The sequence below is a fragment of the Biomphalaria glabrata genome, chromosome 2, assembly GCF_947242115.1.
Source record: "Biomphalaria glabrata chromosome 2, xgBioGlab47.1, whole genome shotgun sequence".
NCBI classification, from domain to species: domain Eukaryota; kingdom Metazoa; phylum Mollusca; class Gastropoda; family Planorbidae; genus Biomphalaria; species Biomphalaria glabrata.
This window is the reverse complement of record NC_074712.1, coordinates 41,533,799-41,551,632: the sequence shown is the minus strand read 5'-3', so window position 1 is coordinate 41,551,632 and position 17,834 is coordinate 41,533,799. Positions and strand designations below refer to the sequence as shown.

Sequence of the window (17,834 nt, the reverse complement as noted above, 5' to 3'; positions counted from 1 at the left end):
AAAGAAGAAAAAAAAAATGTTTCTGAACGATAGTGAGAAGATCAAAACATGGGCAGACAATAAGCAGCAACACCCACAGCAAGAGTTGTCGCCTTTTGAATTGTCCCATGGTGCCTCCCACACAATTACCCTGTTGTTTTTTTATTATTATTATTATTAAATTTTCCATTATGCTCAAAATAAATGCAATGAATTATTACAGTGTAAATTATCCATTTTCTATCAGTATATTCGTAGAGCTTCAAAAACTCAGAGAGATTAGCAAGGTGTCCCTTTGTGTTTACATAGATATTAAATATTTTTCACATCTAGATAACGTAATGTAACAAACATAACGTTTTTTTTTTTTTGTAGTTGTTTTGTTTGTCTTTTTGTAATAGCAATACCATTAACCTGTTTCGTTTCTTCTTTTGATTTATCAGTACTATACGTTATTGTATTTGCTCGTGATCATTGTCATAGAGGTTAGGTTGAGAAAGAAATCAATATTAAACAGAAATGATCGTAAAACTTGTACTGTAGACTAGAGCTTGATATTTCAATGAACTTCCGTGTCCGTGGTGTAACAACCATGGCTCCTGTCGCCCTGGGCCGGAGCACTACAAGGGGAAAAATTGAATTGAAGACTATAAATGTATCGACTTAATGTATTGCTTGTTAGAAGCCGTGAATAAAATACTGATACGGATACTTTTAACAGGTAAACTCAGCATTGAAGTGTCTTATTGTTATTTTATGCATACAAAGATTTTTATTACATTCAAGCTACGCAGTCTTGAACCCAGACTTTCTGGCACCTAGCTACTCTTTTTAGAGTCTCAGCAATCTTTTTAAAAATGGTGATTTGTGCAGCAATTTAAAAAAAAAAACGCTATTCCTTCTACTTACTAATAACTGAAATTAATTTATTTTATTATTAATTTAAAAAAAAGGAAGCTTAGTATTTTAAAAAATTGCAGTAATTGAGCGGTTCTTCCCATTCTATAAACTTTGTTTTCTTTATGTTTTTTTATATTTTGCTTGTTACATACTACTGTTTGGCGTAGATAAAATTCTAATCTTTAGGTAGATGTACAGTTTCCTTTCAACTATCTGACAAGACAAAACTTAGGTATAGAAATGAAAAGTTACACTGTCACTTATCTTATTATATGATCGCATTTGGACACTTCGACCGACAATTGTAGTAACAAATAACACTGTTGACAAACCTATCAACATATCAACATACAAGTCTGTGGAAAAATAAATACACTGTCAATATAACACATTAGTTATTAATCAACATACGACACACCAGTCAACGCACACAATGTTAACATACAACGCAGTCAAATAGCAGCACTGACAACATAAACCATGTGATTATTATCATCAAACTGTGAATGTATGTTTCCTCAAAGAACTCCATACAGTAACTCTTCAATGCAATATTCATCGAACTAAGGAACTGAATGAAACCAAGATACTTTGTATCACATCACATCACTCTTCATTTATCAAATGGTATAGTTACTTGTTGTTTTCTTTGATGTATACGTTTGTATTTCAAAATGAAAGAAAACTCTCAGAAATTGAAAGTTCACGTCAATTTCCATCCAAAGTAAAGATTCCTCACACCCCACAATTTGGCTGGCTGATGAGTGAGGCGGCTGACCAGCCATGATGTCGTGCTTTCTGATCCTTTGAGGTCCGGGTCCAGCCCCTTTATCCTACTGACCACCGACTAGGAAGGAAGCCGTTAACTAAGTCCAACAGCTCCTAGAGGCCGCCCCGCTCTAGTCAGCGTGTTTGACCTTTCGCTCGATAGTGTGTTTTGTCAGGAGAGAACTTAAATCTATGATGTCACGGGGCTGACAAATATTTTGAAGAGGGAAAAAAATCGGGAGGGGAAAAGTTGCCCACACATTTCGTGTTAGGGTCATCTAATACATTTTTATTGGACCTTTTGTCTCTCTCTCTTCTTTTGTTTTTTTTTGTCTTTTTCTTTGTCGTATTTTCTCTCCCCCTCGCTCTCCCTCTCTCCCTCCTATCATGCCTTCAATTTAAATTTAGGAACGTCTCTACTACTTCTAAAACATTCACTTATTTTTGTAAACATCAAAGAGATTTAATTTAAATTAGAATGTAATAGTATACAATTTTATCTAGGAGTAAATTTGGTTTTGAGAACGGTAATATTGTTCTAAAAATAAACTCTTGCGTTTTATGTATAGGGTAAAATGTAACCCAGCCAAGTCATTTGGAACCCTGTAGATCTACGATTGCATATACATAGAAAGACAAAAACAGTGATGGAGTTACCTATAGGCAACATAAGCTATAGAATAGGACCCACTTTTGTTTGGGGGCCCCGTAGAATGGTTCCAATTAAATTTTCAATCATTTTTAAGAAAGACAGAAGGGAAAATCGTCATATGTTGATAACAAGGAGACCCATATTTCAATATCTCCGGGGCTGAACAATAGTGACGATTTTTAGCACATTTAAATTTTACTCTCTCTCTCTTTTCTCTCTCTTTCTCTCTCTCTCTCTCTTCTCTCTCTTTCTCTCTCTCTCTTTCTTTCTCTCTCTCTCTCTTTTATCTCCTCTCATTATGTTAAGTTATTGTTCCCGCACCAACACCAGCACATCCTCTGTAAAATACGTGTGTGTGTGTTTGTGTGAGCACGGATTGGAAGAGATAAAATGGCTCACGTTAAATTACATCTAGCTCACCCTGGTCACATCTAGCTCACCCTGGTCACATCTAGCTCACCTTGGTCACATCTAGCTCACCCTGGTCACATCTAGCTCACCCTGGTCACATCTAGCTCACCTTGGTCACATCTAGCTCACCCTGGTCACATCTAGCTCACCCTGGTCACATCTAGCTCACCTTGGTCACATCTAGCTCACCCTGGTCACATCTAGCTCACCCTGGTCACATCTAGCTCACCTTGGTCACATCTAGCTCACCCTGGTCACATCTAGCTCACCCTGGTCACATCTAGCTCACCTTGGTCACATCTAGCTCACCTTGGTCACATCTAGCTCACCCTGGTCACATCTAGCTCACCTTGGTCACATCTAGCTCACCCTGGTCACATCTAGCTCACCTTGGTCACATCTAGCTCACCCTGGTCACATCTAGCTCACCCTGGTCACATCTAGCTCACCTTGGTCACATCTAGCTCACCCTGGTCACATCTAGCTCACCCTGGTCACATCTAGCTCACCTTGGTCACATCTAGCTCACCCTGGTCACATCTAGCTCACCCTGGTCACATACAAGAAAAACAAAAAATTTAAAAAAGCTTATATTAAGTGTATTGTATCAATTACTTTGGATTAGTTATGTCATTATAATTATATATATATATATAATGAATCTGTGCAATTAGAAATATTTTTACCAATCACACTTAATTTAAGTTTTTTTTTAAAGTCTTTTTTGTTTTTCTTGCTTAATATTTAATTTTAAGGTGAAGTTATATTCTCAAAACACCCCTTCCACAATATGTTTTGTTTTTATATATAGACCTACCATTTATGCAGTTTTATTTCACTAAAGGGTCCGTAGGTAAGTTTTGACTTTTTAAAAGGGCAAACGGGTCAAAAAAGTTTGAGAACCGCTGCGAGCACATTTCAACAAGTATAAGAATTTTAGTTCAAGGAAAGTTTAGAACAAATCTTGTGATTCTTTTTCGTTTCAAAGTGTCTTCCTCCACCAAACTCCACCGTATACTCCATCATACTCAGATTAGCTGACCGAAAAGTGGACTATCGACCCCCATGTCATAGGTGGAAGTTTAGTGTTATGTTTGCAATAGGACTCTTTCAACATCCTACATTCAGAGATAAGTTTTTTTTTCAACTACCCACAACATTTTTTTCTAGTAAAATGCCACCATACTCCACCATATTCCCCAACAATCTCCGCCGTATACTCCACCATATAACCCAACATACTCCACCATATAACCCAACATACTCCACCATATAATCCATCATACTCCACCATATAATCCAACATACTGCACCATATAATCCATCAGACTCCACCATATAATCCATCATACTCCACCATATAATCCATCATTCTCCACCATATAACCCAACATACTCCACCATATAATCCATCATACTCCACCATACTCCTCCACCATACTCCGCCGTATACTCCACCATATAACCCAACATACTCCATTATATAATCCATCATACTCCACCATATAATCCATCAGACTCCACCATATAATCCATCATACTCCACCATATAATCCATCATTCTCCACCATATAACCCAACATACTCCACCATATAATCCATCATACTCCACCATACTCCTCCACCATACTCCGCCGTATACTCCACCATATAACCCAACATACTCCATTATATAATCCATCATACTCCACCATATAATCCATCATACTCCACCATATAATCCATCATACTACACCATATAATCCATCATACTCCACCATATAATCCATCATACTCCACCATATAATCCATCATACTCCACCATATAATCCATCATACTCCACCATATAATCCATCATACTCCACCATATAATCCATCATACTCCACCATATAATCCAACATACTCCACCATATAATCCATCATACTACACCATATAATCCATCATACTCCACCATATAATCCAACATACTGCACCAAATAATCCATCATACTACACCATATAATCCATCATACTACACCATATAATCCATCATACTCCACCATATAATCCATCATACTCCACCATATAATCCATCATACTCCACCATATAATCCAACATACTCCACTATATAATCCATCATACTCCAACATATGCTCCATCATACTCCATCATATGCTCCACCATACTCCTCCACCATACTTCCCTATATGCTCCACCATCATACTCCATCATATGCTCCAACATACTCCACCATATAATCCATCATACTACACCATATAATCCATCATACTCCACCATATAATCCAACATACTGCACCAAATAATCCATCATACTACACCATATAATCCATCATACTACACCATATAATCCATCATACTCCACCATATAATCCATTATACTCCACCATATAATCCATCATACTCCACCATATAATCCAACATACTCCACTATATAATCCATCATACTCCAACATATGCTCCATCATACTCCATCATATGCTCCACCATACTCCTCCACCATACTTCCCTATATGCTCCACCATCATACTCCATCATATGCTCCACCATACTCCTCCACCATACTTCCCTATATGCTCCACCATACTCCTCCACCATACTTTCCTATATGCTCCACCATACTCCTCCACCATACTTCCCTATATGCTCCACCATACTCCTCCACCATACTTCCCTATATGCTCCACCATACTCCTCCACCATACTTCCCTATATGCTCCACCATACTCCTCCACCATACTTCCCTATATGCTCCACCATCATACTCCGCCATACACCACCTGAAAAAATACATTGCCTCTTAGGCAAGTCATTTATTTGATTCGAACATTTCTGATACATAGTTTCAAACAAAATGGCTGACGCTGTAGATCGTTTGTTTATTATGTTAAGACCTTCCTATTCGCTGCATTACACCACATTAGCATAAACAACTTTTATTCTGTTCCTTTGTTCTGATTTTGACATTTTGTTAAAGCGACTTTCAGATAAAATGGTAATTTTGTATTACAATGGGAGATCTATTTTTGACATGTTATTATAACCATCAGACACATTCCTCAAAATTAGTGTCCTAACTTGTTCATAACAGAATCATGGACTCCTTTAACTTGCCTGAGACTAAACTTCAAAACATTCAATAAATTATTCAATCTCTGGAATTTGACTTCCACACCACGGAAGTATGCTAATTCATTGATTAGCTCCACTTTTAAATTACGTTGTGTGAATTTAATAAGTTAACTGCCTTACAGCGTTCTTGTGGCATTGTTGGCTAATTGAACAACAAGATTAGGAGAATTAATGACAGAATCTGCTCAACCATTGACAGTTAAACATTCTAACAACACCAAAAAAAAAATGAATGAATAACGAAATTGGCTTAAGGGAGTTACTTCTATTGTAATTATAGTAAAGCGTATTTTGTTTAAGTCTTCATAAGTCTCTCTCCCTCTCTTCCTCTCTCTCTCTCTCTCTCTCTCTCTCTCTGCCAATCATTTGATTTCTCTCCACCAGTCACTAACTCCTTTCATGTCTCTGTCAGGCGTGCTGCTACCGTTATCTCATTATTTATTAATTAGATTTTTGGATGAAATAAAATAAATAAAGATTGGGAAATGATGTTTATTGTATAGACTCATGAATATAAATTAGATTGTTGGAGTAGGGTTCAAAACGAAATAGTTTTGCTAATAAAATATTTTTAAAAAATTTTGTTTACAAGAAGAAAAGTGTAATTAATTGAATACAAAAATGTTTTATTTTTAGAAGAAAATTGTTTTTCTATTTTTTTATTTTTATTTTAATTTTGACATATAAGAGGTCGGAGAAAAAACCCGTCTATTTTCTTAGTGATGTATAAGATGTTGAAACATACTAAACAACGTGCCACTATAAGCCACTACAACGAATACTTTTTCCCGCAAGCAGAAATTCATTCCAACCAATGACAGCAGAGTCATAGGCACGATGTTTGATAGTTTTTGTTTCTGCTCATAAACTAAAAGCATCATTGAAGATCCGATGTCATCATCTTGTGTAGCGTGATAGAACAGCTGCTACAGAGAAGTTACTTTTGAAAGCATAGAAGCCTCCACTTCTTCATGTTTTTTTTTCTCTATTTGTCATTTTCATTGTCTACTTTCATAATTCAGACAAGTGACAAGCAAAACTTCTTTCATTAGATGTGAGTAATCGCGGACAATAAAGCTAAATATAAATAATTTCACTAGTTTATGATTTCCATCCATGAAGTTTCCAATGACATAGTGTAGACCAACTGTACGGTTAGTTCTTTGCATGTATATTAACAGCTGCTGCTGTAGAAGCTACTAAAGATGGCATATGTCAGATAGGAAAAGCGCTACTGTAATCTAATGTTACTTCCGTGTTCTCCTAGTACTAAACATATAGAAACCAGCCATTAGACATGAGATGAACTCCAAAATGTTTTAAGACAGGAAGGTCTACACCTCCTGGAAACGGCTAAGTACATAAAGCTTGGCTACAGGACAGGTGGCACATTCCCCGTCAGCCCTTAAAGATGGCGACGTTCAGCTCTTACAGCTGGGAAGGTTCAGCTCTTAAGCTGGGGACGTGCAGCTCTTACAGCTGGGGAAGGTTCAGCTTTTACAGCTGGGAAGGTTCAGCTCTTACAGCTGAGGACGTTCAGCTCTTACAGCTGGGAAGGTTCAGCTCTTACATCTGGGGGCGTTCAGCTCTTGAAGCTGGGAAGGTTTAACTCTTAATGCTTGGGATGTTCATTCGAGATTTGCCTCACTGTTTTCTTTAAATCTCCACACTGGGGACAACGGGAATCATAGTTTGGCAGGAACCGATCCGTGTTCCGTTCCTCACTGAGCTTTTAATTCCTCCCACGAGTTAAGCCTTCACCAACAAGTGTTCTCATTCTGGTGGTGGTGAATATTCTTCCAGACGCTAGAAACACTATCGGATTCTTGACAGAATTCCAATCATTTCTCATGCAACCACTCTAGGATTACATTATGCTTTTTGCCTGGCATTGTCTACCAAACGAATGGACCCTTAGGGGGTACCTGTAAGTTTATGTGAAAACACTAGCTTTTTCCAGTTTTTTGTACATGTTTCATCGTCTTTGGTCGATTAGAGGAAATAAAACACGGACTTTGGAAGGTTTAGGTAATATTTCACAGGTCACAGGTCATATTTCACCATACGATTTTTTCCCGTCTTGTTATTACTATAATGCGTTTTGGAGAATGAAACTGACAATTCTTCTAGTATAATAATAACAAGCGTTGTCTTCCAGTCCAAGGATAACTAAGGAGTGCAGTATTTTAGATGGCTACGCAATCCCAGCCTTTAGATTTTGCCTCATCCAACATTAGATATATTGTTTTCCAGCGGAGGTCGATTTAAGTTCTCTTTTCGCCGTCAACATCTTTACTCGGCAATGGATTTTCTTTTGGTCTCAAATGTTTATCCTGACGCCTTTGTAAGAAATTCTATTAATAAACTATAAACCTTACAAAAAAACTATCACGATATTTTTTATTTTGAGAGGAATACATTTTTTCTGAATTATATAAATTTTAATCCTAATTTCTTATTCAACGAGAAAAGTTAATAAAGCACCGTGTTATATATAAATAACATTAACAAATAGTGAGCTGAAAAAAAAATGGTAAGGAAGAAATAGCCCAAAAGTGCTTTGTTGTTTGTTTTTTGTTTCTCTATAACTCATGTATGTATTGTTTGACTCAGTTCCTGTGCTGAGCAATGGCAGAGATAGCACTGGACACGCTTTGCATTGAGTTTATTACAGAGCGTAGTATCACTCTTCTCTACAGAGGAAATGTATTCATGAGTTTCAGGATTCGTGTTTCGCTAATTAGTATCACGTGATCAGTATAGAAATGACACAATGTATAAAATCACGCCCCCTGGCTGCTCCCTGTCACATGACCATCACGTGGCTGTTGACGCAATGTGAAGACATGCTTATATTAATGGTAAATATCTGCTTCTGACAGACAAAAGGCTTGTTCATAAAAACGAAACAAAAAATACTTTGTATCGGGAGGGAGGTGGTCTCATTTTATTGACATTTTCTTTCATTGGATCTGGTCGGTGGGGGGGGGGGGGAATACAAGAAGAACAATGACGACATCTGTAGGCAATAAGTTGTAGACTTCTGGGCAATAAGTTGTAGACTTCTAGGCAATAAGTTGTAGACTTCTAGGCAATCTTGCTGCATGAAAATGTCAAATATTGAGAAAAAATAACTCAGTGAGAAAAAACAAACCTATAAGATCTTGATATTTTGATATCCGTTCTTTTTTGTTGAGGACAAATCAGAGACGTAATATTTCTGAATGACATTTAGTTGCTGTTGGCTAGCTTTGTGACCATTTGCTATGTGACAGTAGCGTGCTAAGAACGCATGCATTGTAGACCTCCATTTTGGTAGTTGTAGTAAGCTTTTGGTTTTCCCAAACTCTTGGTCGGAGTCAAGCGAAGGTCGATGCGGTCTTCCGTATGCGTTTTCTTGAATTGTGGATCCAAGTAGCAGAATTACGGCAGTCAGCTTGTTATCGTCAATGAGAATGGAGGCTGGTGCTGCAGCAGGTGGTCCCATATCATTAGTTTTCTTTGTGCTAATGGTTAGGCCATACTCTTTACAAGCCTGAGAGAAGCGGGACATTAGTGACTGAAGCTCCTCTTGTGTTTGCGTCGTCCGCGAATAGCATAGCTCTTACGAGGGTGGTTCTGATTTTATTTTTGGCTCTCAGTCTAGCTTCGGTGGATTTGTCAAACGCGTGGTGGATTAGCATTGAAAAGAGTACTCTAAAGACGGTTGGGGCCAGGTCACATCCTTGTTTGACTCAGCTTTTTAAATTAAAACTTTAGGAGCAGGCGCCGTTGAACTGCAGAGTACCCATCATATTTTGGCGAAAAGAGACAATAACATTTAGCAGCTTTGCGGACAGCCTATTATCTGTAAGATTTTAAAGAGGCCTTCTCTGCTGACTTGATCAATGGCCTTTGTCAGGTCGACGAACGCAATGTAAAAAAGGCATCTTTTGCTCACTGCACTTTTCCTGAAGTTGACGGATGGAGAAAATCATGTCGATTGTGGATCTGCCTTAGGGAAAGCCGCACTGTGATTCTGCATAGACCCGATCAGCAAGTTTTTGTAGTCTGGGAAGTATCACTCGAGCAAAGACTTTGTCTACAATTCTTAGGAAGGAAATTCCCCTGTAATTGTTGCAGTCGCTTCTGTCACCTTTGTTCTTGTACAGGGTGATGATCTTAGCATCCCGTAGATCCTGTGACACAGCACCTTCTTGCCAACATTTGCAGAGCAGTTCATGTAGAGGTTGGCTTAGTATAGTTTTGCACTGTTTCAGAAGATCTGAGGGGTTACCGTCACATACAGGCGCTTTGCCAGCAAACATGTTGGCTATGGCTTTGTTGAGATCTAACAGGGTCTAGTTCATTCCTTGTGGGTAATTGGTTGATAGTGTTAAGGGCTAAGGCAGAGACTGAGCTTGTTGTAGCCTAGAGTTCGGAGTAATGTTCGACCCACCTGTTCATTTGTTCGCTCTTGTCTGTGATAATATCCATTATCCCAAGTGGTTGATTTGAGAGTTGCTGACTTATTTTTGGGAAGTTCCGAGAGCCTTTTTGATTCCTTCATACATCACTCTTCTGTTGCCTGCTTGAGCCGCGAGCTGAATATTCTCACTGAGCTCTAACCAGTATTTAGGTGTCAATGCAAATATTAATATTCTATAAAAATTTTAAAAAGAAAATCATTAATTGTGATAAAGCATCTGGACCCGATGGTATTGCTTCTAGATTACTCAGAGAACTGAACAACGAGCTAGCACCAGTGTTCAAAATACTTTTTCAGGCATTACTAAATCAGGGTAGGGTACCTAAGGACTGAAAAGAAGCTAATGGCACTCCCCTATTTAAAAAGTAGAAAACTCTGACCAATGAAACTACAGACCAGTATCACTTACCAGCATCACATGTAAAATCCTAAAACACATAATATGTAATGAGCAAATAGCACTATGTTCAGATCGTTTGCTAAAAGAATTCTTATAAACAGTCTCAGTACAAAGACAGCAAAGTAATTAGTCTCTAGTGAAACTTTTAAACCCATTCCACACTTTGTTTGTGTAAATGTATTTTCAAGATCGAAATTAAACTGTTGAACAACAACAAATACATATCCCAAGAATCCTTGAAGACTGCATGTGTTTGTGTTGTCTCTCTAGTTTTTAAGTTCAGTAAGCTATTAACTAGTAAGCACTTGAAAATCCGTATACATTGTCCTCATCGGGGCCAAAAAATATAAGAAATGTTGTCAACTCCAGTTCTTCCAAAATCTATGTCTTTATTATGCATAGCTCTGTCTGTAACAAAATTATTACCTTATATAAATCTTGTATAACTCTGTAATAATACTATCACGCTATTTTGTCTGAAAGACATATCGATCTATTTAGGGTTTCTCCTCTCTTCACAGCATATGAAAGTGGCTACAGGACCCACGCTGAGGTGCAGCTAGCCTCCAGGAAGAAAGTCGCCAAGATGTTAATCGCTATTGTCCTGCTGTTTGCTGCCTGTTATTTCCCAATCAATTGTCTTTTTATAATCAGGTGAGACCATGTTCTGGCATTTAAAGAGTGACTTCAATTCTAATTGCTCATTTAATTTTTTGTTTATTAAAATGTTTGTGGAATAAACAAAAACCCACACAATGTTTTAGAAGAAAATAAAAGAAAATTTAAAAAAAAATTGTTTAGTGCTAAAAATAGACATTTCTTTTTCTTTTTTAAATATCATACTATTAGACTGCAGAAAAATCAAACTAATCTTTTTGTTATCTCCATTTATTAAAATCATTTCAAAGCATGGACTTGAACATTTATTGAAGAGACTTTGTCTAAAATATGTCGTCACGTTACTTGTGAACATTTATTGAAGAGACTTTGTCTAAAATATGTCGTCACGTTACTTGTGAACATTTATTGAAGAGACTTTGTCTAAAATATGTCGTCACGTTACTTGTGAACATTTATTGAAGAGACTTTGTCTAAAATATGTCGTCACGTTACTTGTGAACATTTATTGAAGAGACTTTGTCTAAAATATGTCGTCACGTTACTTGTGAACATTTATTGAAGAGACTTTGTCTAAAATATGTCGTCACGTTACTTGTGAACATTTATTGAAGAGACTTTGTCTAAAATATGTCGTCACGTTACTTGTGAACATTTATTGAAGAGACTTTGTCTAAAATATGTCGTCACGTTACTTGTGAACATTTATTGAAGAGACTTTGTCTAAAATATGTCGTCACGTTACTTGTGAACATTTATTGAAGAGACTTTGTCTAAAATATGTCGTCACGTTACTTGTGAACATTTATTGAAGAGACTTTGTCTAAAATATGTCGTCACGTTACTTGTGAACATTTATTGAAGAGACTTTGTCTAAAATATGTCGTCACGTTACTTGTGAACATTTATTGAAGAGACTTTGTCTAAAATATGTCGTCACGTTACTTGTGAACATTTATTGAAGAGACTTTGTCTAAAATATGTCGTCACGTTACTTGTGAACATTTATTGAAGAGACTTTGTCTAAAATATGTCGTCACGTTACTTGTGAACATTTATTGAAGAGACTTTGTCTAAAATATGTCGTCACGTTACTTGTGAACATTTATTGAAGAGACTTTGTCTAAAATATGTCGTCACGTTACTTGTGAACATTTATTGAAGAGACTTTGTCTAAAATATGTCGTCACGTTACTTGTGAACATTTATTGAAGAGACTTTGTCTAAAATATGTCGTCACGTTACTTGTGAACATTTATTGAAGAGACTTTGTCTAAAATATGTCGTCACGTTACTTGTGAACATTTATTGAAGAGACTTTGTCTAAAATATGTCGTCACGTTACTTGTGAACATTTATTGAAGAGACTTTGTCTAAAATATGTCGTCACGTTACTTGTGAACATTTATTGAAGAGACTTTGTCTAAAATATGTCGTCACGTTACTTGTGAACATTTATTGAAGAGACTTTGTCTAAAATATGTCGTCACGTTACTTGTGAACATTTATTGAAGAGACTTTGTCTAAAATATGTCGTCACGTTACTTGTGAACATTTATTGAAGAGACTTTGTCTAAAATATGTCGTCACGTTACTTGTGAACATTTATTGAAGAGACTTTGTCTAAAATATGTCGTCACGTTACTTGTGAACATTTATTGAAGAGACTTTGTCTAAAATATGTCGTCACGTTACTTGTGAACATTTATTGAAGAGACTTTGTCTAAAATATGTCGTCACGTTACTTGTGAACATTTATTGAAGAGACTTTGTCTAAAATATGTCGTCACGTTACTTGTGAACATTTATTGAAGAGACTTTGTCTAAAATATGTCGTCACGTTACTTGTGAACATTTATTGAAGAGACTTTGTCTAAAATATGTCGTCACGTTACTTGTGAACATTTATTGAAGAGACTTTGTCTAAAATATGTCGTCACGTTACTTGTGAACATTTATTGAAGAGACTTTGTCTAAAATATGTCGTCACGTTACTTGTGAACATTTATTGAAGAGACTTTGTCTAAAATATGTCGTCACGTTACTTGTGAACATTTATTGAAGAGACTTTGTCTAAAATATGTCGTCACGTTACTTGTGAACATTTATTGAAGAGACTTTGTCTAAAATATGTCGTCACGTTACTTGTGAACATTTATTGAAGAGACTTTGTCTAAAATATGTCGTCACGTTACTTGTGAACATTTATTGAAGAGACTTTGTCTAAAATATGTCGTCACGTTACTTGTGAACATTTATTGAAGAGACTTTGTCTAAAATATGTCGTCACGTTACTTGTGAACATTTATTGAAGAGACTTTGTCTAAAATATGTCGTCACGTTACTTGTGAACATTTATTGAAGAGACTTTGTCTAAAATATGTCGTCACGTTACTTGTGAACATTTATTGAAGAGACTTTGTCTAAAATATGTCGTCACGTTACTTGTGAACATTTATTGAAGAGACTTTGTCTAAAATATGTCGTCACGTTACTTGTGAACATTTATTGAAGAGACTTTGTCTAAAATATGTCGTCACGTTACTTGTGAACATTTATTGAAGAGACTTTGTCTAAAATATGTCGTCACGTTACTTGTGAACATTTATTGAAGAGACTTTGTCTAAAATATGTCGTCACGTTACTTGTGAACATTTATTGAAGAGACTTTGTCTAAAATATGTCGTCACGTTACTTGTGAACATTTATTGAAGAGACTTTGTCTAAAATATGTCGTCACGTTACTTGTGAACATTTATTGAAGAGACTTTGTCTAAAATATGTCGTCACGTTACTTGTGAACATTTATTGAAGAGACTTTGTCTAAAATATGTCGTCACGTTACTTGTGAACATTTATTGAAGAGACTTTGTCTAAAATATGTCGTCACGTTACTTGTGAACATTTATTGAAGAGACTTTGTCTAAAATATGTCGTCACGTTACTTGTGAACATTTATTGAAGAGACTTTGTCTAAAATATGTCGTCACGTTACTTGTGAACATTTATTGAAGAGACTTTGTCTAAAATATGTCGTCACGTTACTTGTGAACATTTATTGAAGAGACTTTGTCTAAAATATGTCGTCACGTTACTTGTGAACATTTATTGAAGAGACTTTGTCTAAAATATGTCGTCACGTTACTTGTGAACATTTATTGAAGAGACTTTGTCTAAAATATGTCGTCACGTTACTTGTGAACATTTATTGAAGAGACTTTGTCTAAAATATGTCGTCACGTTACTTGTGAACATTTATTGAAGAGACTTTGTCTAAAATATGTCGTCACGTTACTTGTGAACATTTATTGAAGAGACTTTGTCTAAAATATGTCGTCACGTTACTTGTGAACATTTATTGAAGAGACTTTGTCTAAAATATGTCGTCACGTTACTTGTGAACATTTATTGAAGAGACTTTGTCTAAAATATGTCGTCACGTTACTTGTGAACATTTATTGAAGAGACTTTGTCTAAAATATGTCGTCACGTTACTTGTGAACATTTATTGAAGAGACTTTGTCTAAAATATGTCGTCACGTTACTTGTGAACATTTATTGAAGAGACTTTGTCTAAAATATGTCGTCACGTTACTTGTGAACATTTATTGAAGAGACTTTGTCTAAAATATGTCGTCACGTTACTTGTGAACATTTATTGAAGAGACTTTGTCTAAAATATGTCGTCACGTTACTTGTGAACATTTATTGAAGAGACTTTGTCTAAAATATGTCGTCACGTTACTTGTGAACATTTATTGAAGAGACTTTGTCTAAAATATGTCGTCACGTTACTTGTGAACATTTGGACGACATTTTTATTCAGCTTGACCACAATGTATAAAACAGATGACATATAGAGATGTTACAAATAAAAACACATTTCTTGAACTGTCATCTGGCATCTGTGTAGGAGATACTGTTGTACTTAACACGCACACACACACACAACAATTCAAGTGAATCTTAATCTAATGATATGATAGCGACAAAAAAAGGAAAACTAACAAATACAAATTATGATCAATTAAAAAAAACACCAGCGAAATTTCCCTGCAGAAATCACATTCAAAGTCTCTAATAAGTTTATTTTCCGATTTTTTTGTTATTATAGGAAAAGCAATGAAAAGTGTGTACAGAGATAAAAATTTAGTAGTAATGACCTATCAATGATATGAACGTCTCTTGGGTTGCCTGAGCTAGCCAGGAAAACCAGTGACTTAGCAGAATTTAAGTCATTGGTTAATATGCATGACTAAATGCATGACGCGTAGGACGTAATCATCTTCTTTTTTGAAGTAACGTCTGTATTATATAAGATAAGATAATTTATAACAATCTATTTACTTCAGGAACATAAAATGTTAACACAAGAATTAGATAACGTCTGTCACATTACATTAAGTTTATCTTCTTTTTTTTTTTTTTTTTTGGATACTGCCGCCATGAGTTACTTATTAGAACATTGAGATCCACAGATAGACCCAAACTTGTAATGGTCGTTTTCAACATTAACATTCATCTTCCCGTTTCTGGCTAGTGGACGTTCACAAAACGAAAAGAAATGGAAAGGGAGGGGGGGGGTCAAGCCAATGTCTGGTAATATGAACAGTGGGGCGGGGAGGGAGTGGGAAACGCCCCTCAAGTCAATTTGTGTGCAGATGTCTTCAATAGATGAGCTAGGATGGAAACTACTCAGAGGCGAGTGAACGGCCCTCCCAAGGCGATACGTTCCTGAAAAAAAGAATCAATTCTTACTATGGATCTATCTGCTTTTGTTTCTAAACTTCTATTATTAGCTGACACATACAACTCAAAGGGTTAAAACTAAAAGAGAAATTGTAAACACAACAACAACTTGAGTGGGCACTAGCAGCGCTTCTGCAGATACTAGAACAGTCGATTCAGAGTTTCTTCACTTTATTCAACAGTCGCGGGGATTAATACGTTTTTCTTCGTTTTCAAAAATGACCTATTAGATCTAGATCTTTTTAAAACTCACTCTGTCTACTCATTCTGTCTGTCTGTGCGTGTGTCTGTCTGGCCAAATGTTTGTACACGTTATTTCTCTGACATCCAATCTCGGATCAAACAGAAATTTAGCACAATTATTTCTTTTACATGACAATACAAGAATCAACAAGATTACAAAGAGAGTTTTTGTTATCACACAAACTCAGAGGCGGCCCCCGTCGGATCCCTGTCGGACCCGCCTATTCGTTGTAAAAAAAAATTATTCTGTCTTACATGTTTCGGATGTTCTTTCAAAATAAAAGATAATTAACTTCCTTGTCCAAACCTCCCGCTGGACGACGGGAGATGGCAGCGAGCTGGGTATGAACCCGGAACCGTCGAGATAATCAGTACAGCCCGCTAACCGCACGACCAGGCATTGCTGTTAACTAAATAACAAACTGGTTACAAACTAATAGCCTATTATTGATAAAGAGATATATTACACAGTACGGCATGACATCTACCAGATATGTACACTATGTCAGTCGAGTGATTATAGATGATCTTTCAGCATTGATTTGTAATTGAAAAAAAAAAAGAAAAAGAACCGATATCTTGCTTGTAGGCCTACTTCCATGTCTCAGCTCAGTTAACAACAGAGCTAGTGGCATTTTCTTTTAAATGGAACTAGAATGAGGATGTAGATCTACCTAAACTAAACTTCTGATTTAGCACTCTTAAGAGATCTATATCTACTAGATCCAGATCTAAAATATAAATTTGGAATAATTTAGATGTAATTAGATTTCTGAAAATAAAAGGCCTAGATAATCTATAAATAGACTGAATGCAACATTAAATTTAAAAATAGTAGATTATTTTAGTATATATATTGATCTAGACGTTTGGAAATTAAAATCTACACTTTAAGTCTAGGAATTGTAATTCTATATCTTGATCTAGTCTATATCATTTTAAACTAGATCTAGAATGATTTTAATTAGAATATAAATTCTAGATCTAGTTTTAAAAATCTAGATATACTGTAAAAAATCTAGTTCTAGTTTAAAAAATCTAGATAAGATCTTTATCTAGCTACTATGTCTTTTTAAAATATGAGTCAGAAAACAAGGTTTAATAAACATTACTATACCAAGTTGATTTAGCATTTCATTTAAAGAATTAATTCCATATGACGTCAAAGGAAAAAATACCCTACGTCACACGGGCTAGTTAGACAAAAAACGCCTTCATCAATACGATCCAGTTATCGAGTGTTGATTCTTCAGAGTAAAATAGTCTCTCCTTTGAAAAGTCATCCGCCGAGGAGGAAATATCTTTTTTAAAAAAATATGTTACTTATATACTGACAAAGTCAGACAAAATGGAAGTTTTAAGACATGACGATTCATGGGATACAATAGTGGGATTTTCATTGATCAAGTTAAAAGTCTTCTTTAATGAAGCCATCTTTACATTTTCACGGGCGCTGGCTGCAGAGAATACCATTTCAGTACATCTCAGAGTTAGATCCTGAAAGTGTTCCTGGTAGACACTAACTGAATGCAAC

At 36.0% G+C, this 17,834-nt stretch overlaps 1 protein-coding gene across 4 annotated transcripts in view; it reads left to right on the top strand.

Moving 5' to 3' along the window:
* Positions 1-17,834, top strand: part of LOC106054497 (orexin receptor type 2-like) — a 254,435-nt gene that overhangs the window by 224,042 nt on the left and 12,559 nt on the right. For all 4 annotated transcript variants that reach the window (XR_008776610.1, XM_056020623.1, XM_056020622.1 and 1 more), the window contains one exon: positions 11,212-11,344. Coding sequence is in view for 3 of the 4 variants with exons in the window: in XM_056020623.1 (XP_055876598.1) it covers positions 11,212-11,344 (133 nt within the window). In the remaining variant the exon portion in view is untranslated. The remainder of the gene's footprint in view (positions 1-11,211; positions 11,345-17,834) is intronic.